The sequence below is a fragment of the Otolemur garnettii genome, unplaced genomic scaffold, assembly GCF_000181295.1.
Source record: "Otolemur garnettii isolate 467f Iridium unplaced genomic scaffold, OtoGar3 scaffold00003, whole genome shotgun sequence".
NCBI lineage: Eukaryota > Metazoa > Chordata > Mammalia > Primates > Galagidae > Otolemur > Otolemur garnettii.
Window position 1 is genome coordinate 25,630,153 of NW_003852398.1, and position 6,498 is coordinate 25,636,650.

The 6,498-nt window shown below is 46.4% G+C and overlaps 1 protein-coding gene across 2 annotated transcripts in view; it reads left to right on the forward strand.

Moving 5' to 3' along the window:
- The window catches only part of RPS14 (ribosomal protein S14), a 7,995-nt gene extending 7,005 nt beyond the window's left edge, over positions 1-990 (forward strand). For both annotated transcript variants that reach the window (XM_003782035.3, XM_012808241.2), the window contains exon 5: positions 860-990. In XM_003782035.3, coding sequence (XP_003782083.1) covers positions 860-927 — 68 coding nt within the window. In that variant the 3' untranslated portion in view covers positions 928-990. The remainder of the gene's footprint in view (positions 1-859) is intronic.
- Positions 991-6,498: the final 5,508 nt, after the last annotated feature.

A 6,498-nucleotide genomic window follows, 5' to 3' on the forward strand; every position in this document is an offset into this window, starting at 1 on the left:
TTTTTTTTTTTTTTTTTTTTGAGACAGAGCCTCAAGCTAGTGCCTTGGGTAGAATGCTGTGGCATCACAGATCACAACAACCTCCAATTCCTGGGCTTAAGCAATTGTCTTGCCTCAGCCTCCCAAGAAACTAGGACTACAGGTGCCCACCATAATGCTTGGCTATTTTTTGGTTGTAGTTGTCACTAGCAGGCCCAGGCCAGATTCGAACCTGGCAGCTTTGGTGTGTGTGGCTGGCACCTTAGTTTCTTGAGCTACAGGCCCTGAGCCTCCCAGCTATTTTTTAGAGACAAGGTCTTGCTCTTGCTCAGGCTGGTCTTAAACCTATGAGCTCAGACAGTCCACCTGCCTCAGCCTCCGAGTGCTGCTAGGATTACAGGTGTGAGCCACTGTGCCCAGCCTAATGATCTTTTTAGACTGTTTTCAACCTCCTTTTACTTACTGAAAAGGAGACAGTTGTAGTTGCTGTTTAATAGGGTTCACAGACAGGGTCTCACTGTCTTGCCCAGACTGGAGTACACTGGTACGACTATAGCTCACTGTATCCTAGGAGGGGTTTTTCACTGGAGAAGTCATTGAACTAAATATCAAAAATCTGGATTTGTCCTTTGCTTTTGGCATCCCGTGTCCCATCTCAGATCCTATTTACCCTTCTTGAAAATGAGTCAAGGACACAATAGGTGGGGCCGCTAACATCTATCTGTTAGGTACTGACTGAGAAGTCCTTTGGGAGTGTAGGATCTGATTGGTTGCTGGATCAGAGTGTAGGATCTGCTGATTGGTTGGTTGGTTAGACCTTTGGCCTGGGAGGCCTTCCCGTTCAGTGCTAGGCAATGATACTTTCTTTTCCTCTCCACAGAGGACGTCACCCCCATCCCCTCTGACAGCACCCGCAGGAAGGGGGGTCGCCGTGGTCGCCGTCTGTGAACTGGACTCCTCATATTTTGCGTTAATAAATTGCCATGGTATAAATAAACTATTTCAACTCTAGTCTTTTCTCCTTCATGTAGGGGCCACTTAGGGATGTTTGATTCCTTCCTCTCATCTGGTTTGATCAGGGCATGGGACTGACTTGAGGTCACAGGTGCAGTGGTAAAACAGCAGCAGAGCATACCGCTTCAGAGGATGAAGGTGACCTATCATGAGGGATTGTTCCAACCCTGACGTGGGACAGTGAGTCTGTGGTCGGGAACTGGCTTCCTCTGAGAAGCAGCTTGAGGAGAGGTGAGATACTGGTGCTACAATTGAGTCTTTTCCACTTTAAGTTGCCTTGGTCATCTAAAGCGGACCAAGGCTTATGAGACCTTGTTTTGAAACCGAAGATGCTGGTTCTAAAAACGGACCAGTTTAAAGAGCCAGAGCAAGTGGGAACTGTTGAGCAGAAGAGGAGCCTTCCAGACCTGAGCCATATATAACACACGTGGGTGTGTGTTCTCCCCCCACACCTTCTGTGCAAGGGTAGCTCACTCTACTGTGTCTTGCTTTTTTTCACTTGGCAGATCTTGGAGATGGTTCCACATCAGTACATAAAGTACATAAAGATTCAGTCACCCACAAATACACACCAAGTCCTATTTTCATCAGCAGTAAAGATAAAGTTCTTGCTTTCCAGAAGCTTGAATCTAGCTCCAAGGACCCAGTGATGGTACTGTGTTCTGCAAGGGATTGCCACAGGACCCTGTGACGGCGACTGCAATGGTTGGGAGAGACAGGATGGGCTGACGGACTAATAGGATTAGCCAGGCGCAGTGGAGGCAAGAGGGTGCCGAATGTCCTAGGCTGGACAGGTGAAGGCATTGGGAATACAAGGTGGAAGCAAGTTGAAAAAACAGCAAGAGGGCGAGGTTTAGGGATCCTATTATTTAGGCATAAAGTGAGTAGCATGTTTTCAGGCAGCAGGAATAAGCAAACAGGTTCTGAGAGAAGTGTGGGTTACTGCAATGCATTGGTTACATGCTCAACCCTGCTAAGCCTTTTAACCTCGTTGGATTTTAAACCTGACAGAAATTACTGTCACCTCACATAGTGCTACTAAAAACCAGCATTAGAAAGTCATTTGGCAGAGGTCATAGCTTTTAAAGAGGATAGTGGTTCTGACTCCTGAGCTGCCCCCCCGCTTTTTTTTTTTTTTTTTTTTTTTGGAGATAGAGGCTCACTGATGCCTTGGATAGAGTGCTGTGGTGTCATAGTTCATAGCAACCTCAAACTCTTAGCTTCAGGTGATTCTCTTGCCTCAGCTTCCCAAGGAGCTGGGACTACAGGCTCTGGCCACAAGGTCTCACTAATTTCTTTTTAGTAGAGATGGGGTCTTGCTCTTGCTTAGGTTGGGCTTGTACCTCTGACCTCCAGCAGTCCACCTGCCTCAACCTCCCAGAGTGCTAGGATTATAGGCGTGAGCTGCCTTTTTAAATAACAGCTTCAATAAAAGGGATACATTTGCCAAAAGAAACTCATACTGTGTAAGTCAGGGGTCCTCAAACTTTTTAAGTGGGGCCAGTTCACTGTCCCTCAGACCATTGGAGGGCCGGACTGCAGGCCCTGGAATGAGTCGGCTGCTAAGCAAGACAGGCAGTGGCAGCAAAAACACCTGGTAGGCCAGATAGATGTCCTCTGTGGGCCGTAGTTTGAGGATGCCTGATCTAAGTGGTGTGGTTTCTAGGACTATATTCAGATTCAGATTGTGCAACAATCTCCCCAATTAATTTTAGGGCATTTGCACCCACATCCCAACGCATGAAAACAAATCAGTTAGCAATCACTCCTGCCCTGGGCAATCTAATCCATTATGGCTTTGCCTGTTCTGGGCATTTCAAATACAGATGTGCATTGATTGCTTAACTATCGGGATGTGTTCTGAGAAATGTGTCTGGTGGTTCGGTGATTTTCTCTTTGTGCAGACTGTGCTTATACAAACCTAGATGGTATAGCCTATTGCTTCTGGGCGGTAAACCTGTACAGCATGTGACTACTCAGTGCTGTAGGCAGTTGTAACACAGTGGTAAGTATGTATCCAAACATAGGACAGGCACAGTAGAAATGTGGTTTATGATCTTGTGAGACCACATGGAGCACAAGAGTCTACCTTATGTAGACTCTAATTTAGCATGATGTAAGGTTCACAGACATGGAAACATGAAGCAGGCCTTCATTCCTTTTTATTGCCTAGTGATACTCCCATTGTGTGGACGTACAGACTGCACTCTACAAACCTCCCCTTGGAGGAGCCCTGGAGACCCTGTGGTCTGGGACAAATCAATCCTTTGACTTTGTTTCTTCATCGTAAAATCAAAGAAGAGGTACACATCTTTCTTATGAAAGAGTTCTAAATAATATAAGTAGATATACTTCTCTCCAGTAAGCAGAACTCCCCTGTGTTTCCCAAAGAATAGAATATGGAAGAGGGAAATAGCAACTTTGCTGTGGGGAAACGTAGCATATGCTAACTTAACCAAATTAAGGTTGTTATCACTTGTGAAAAACCACCTTTGTGATATGTTTCCTAAAAACCCCCATACATAGGGTGGCGCCTGTGGCTCAGTGAGTAAGGCACCAGCCCCATATACTGAGGGTGGTGGGTTCAAACCTAGCCCCGGCCAAACTGCAACAAAAAATAGCTGGATGTTGTAGTGGGCGCCTGTAGTCCCAGGTACTCAGGAGGCTGAGGCAAGAGAATCACCTAAGTCCAAGAGCTGGGGGTTGCTGTGAGCTGTGATGCCACAGCATTCTACTGAGGGCAACAAAGTGAGACTCTGTCTCAAAAAAAAAAAAAAGCATACATAACTCAGTCTTAACCTGGGAAACCCATAACCCAAGTAGGTAATATTCTCTAAGATATTCCTCAAATCATGAAAACTTGTGGAAAACAAAGAGATGACCAGAGGAGATTTAGGAAAACATGATAACTCAATACATATGATATCCTGGACTGGATCCTGGAATCAAAAAAGCGTTCAGTGTAAAAACTAGTGAAATCTGAACGGAGTCTGAAGTTCAGCTAGCCAGGTGCGGTGGCTCACTCCTATAATCCTAGCACTCTGGGACGCCAAGGTGGGTGAATTGCCTGAACTCACAGGTTTGAGACCAGCCTGAGCAAGAGCAAAACCCTGTCTCTAAAAAAATAGCCGGGCATTGTGGTGGGCACTTGTAGTCCCAGCTATTTGGGAGGCTGAGACAAGAGAACTACTTAAGCCCAAGAGTTGGAGGTTGCTGTGAGCTATGATGCCATGACATCATGGCACTCTACCCAGGGCAACAAAGTGAGATTCTGTCTCAAAACAAAAATAAAGTTCAACTAGTTGTAATATTGCAATTTTTTTTTTTTAAATTGAGACAGAGTCTCACTTTGTCACCCTGGATAGAGTGTCATGGCATCATAGCTCACAATAACCTCCAACTCTTGGGCTCAAGCGATTCTCTTGCCTCAGCCTCCCTAGTAGCTGGAACTACAGGACCTATCACAATGCCTGGCTTTTCTTTTTCTTTTTTTTTTAACAGGCCTTGGGGTTGGAATCTACCATCCCCAGAGCATGTGGCCGGTGCCCTAACCACTGAGTGACAGGTGCCCAGCCAGCAATGTTCATTTCTATATAAGGTAGGAATAATAGGGGAAAGTGGGTGAGTTGTACATGGAGATGCTATATTATCTTTGCAATGTTTTGGTAAAATTACCCCCAAATCAAGTTATTAGAAGAAAATGAGGAGTGCTTTTATGCTGCCAGTCTGATTTCTAAAAGTAGGGTGCACAAACCATAGGAAACATGCCTAGATGAAAATACTGTTCTGTGGCTTCGGACTGTTCACAGTGGTACTTAACCTCTCGGCCATTTAGTGAAACTCCTGTGGTGACTTCCACCCCATAGGGATCAGAAGATGGAAATGTTTAGCACACTGCCTGGCACTGAAGAAGCTATTCTTATGCCTGTTCGGTTCTTGTGCCAGGCAGCATAAAGGACAGCTGGCTGGAAGCCTGGTGGAGAAGTACCGCAGGTTGCTGGAGCATTCTTTTTTATTTCCTGTGATGGGACTTTGCTGCTTCCTGGTAACCAGGGATGCATCAGCTTGGTCTTTCAAAGCAGTTTCTTCAGCGTTTTGTTTGCAAGGAGAGCCAAGTGGTGGTGCAGCTCAGGTTGGAATATAGCAGCGTATTCGCTGCTGAGGCAAGCAAGACAAGACTGGGTAGGCTGTAGCCCACTTAACACTGAACACCCTGCATACCCACCCTGAGCAAATAAGCCCAAAGCTGGGGGCTTTAACTCTGCAGCCTCAACCAGGGCCCTAGAGATGTCCCCGCTCCTCTCCTGGCTGTCCTTTCCCATCTGAGCTCTTGCAATGGCTCCCTATCTGGCCCCTGCGTATCCCTAGACCACACTTCAAACACTTAAACTGTGGGATCTAAAACTCTAAAACTGAGGGAATGTTGTCACTCCCCTGCCTTTTATCACTGCCCCACCATGCTGTCTTCAGAATGGACCCCCATGTCCTCAGTGTTTGCCTGGCCCTGCCCTCCCCTCACCCTCCTCTCACTCAGGTCAAGCCAAACCTGGGCCCCTCAGGTCTCCCTGCCCTGTGCTCCTTTCCAGTGTGCTGCTGCCCCAGTGTGGATCCTTCAGCCTCTGCTCTCCCCGACTCGTCCACACTGTTGCCTGCTCACCTGCTACAATCAGTTTTTCATCCCACTGTCCAAGTTATCTTCCTGGATGCTCCTCAGGGTGCTCTTCACCGAATTCCTCTCCCACCTCCGTCCCCATGTGTACCATTCGGCACGCCCTAATTCAATAGCCTATTTCCATTCTCCCCCCAATCTGAGCGCTCTGAGAGAGCATGAAGATGTCTTGTTCAGTGTCTGCTGCCCCAGCACCTAGCTTAGGCTTCACAGAGTAGGGGCTTGGAAGAGATTTGTCTGATGAATCATTGAAAGAATGGCTGACTGGACTCCCAACTTCTATAGTTCAGCCAACTACATACAGCAGTGGTTCTCAACCTGTGGGTCGTGACCCACAGGAACTGTATTAAAGGCTCGCAGCATTAGGAAGCTTGAGAACCACTGACGTACAGTCATCCTTGGGTTCCACATCCATAAATTCAACCAACCACAGATTGAAAATACAATAGAACCTCTGTAAATTGACCACCCAAAAGACTGTAAAACCCTGGTCAACAGAAGGAGGAGGGCAACGTAAGGAACTAGACCTGCTGTACCGATATGTACATGTGGTGCATGTCCAGTTTATGAAAAGCAGGTTAATTTAAGAAGGTGGTCAGTGTAGGGAGGGGGTCAACTATGGAGTGTTTGAAAACAACAAAATAATAAAAAATAATACAAATAAAAATAACACAGTATAATAACTATTTATATACCATTTACATGCATTAGGTATTATAAGTAATGTAGAAATGATTAGATGATTTAAAGTATATAGGAGGGGCTCAGTGCCTGTGGCTCAAGTGGCTAAGGCGCCAGCCACATACACCTAAGGTGGCAGGTTTGAATCCAACCCA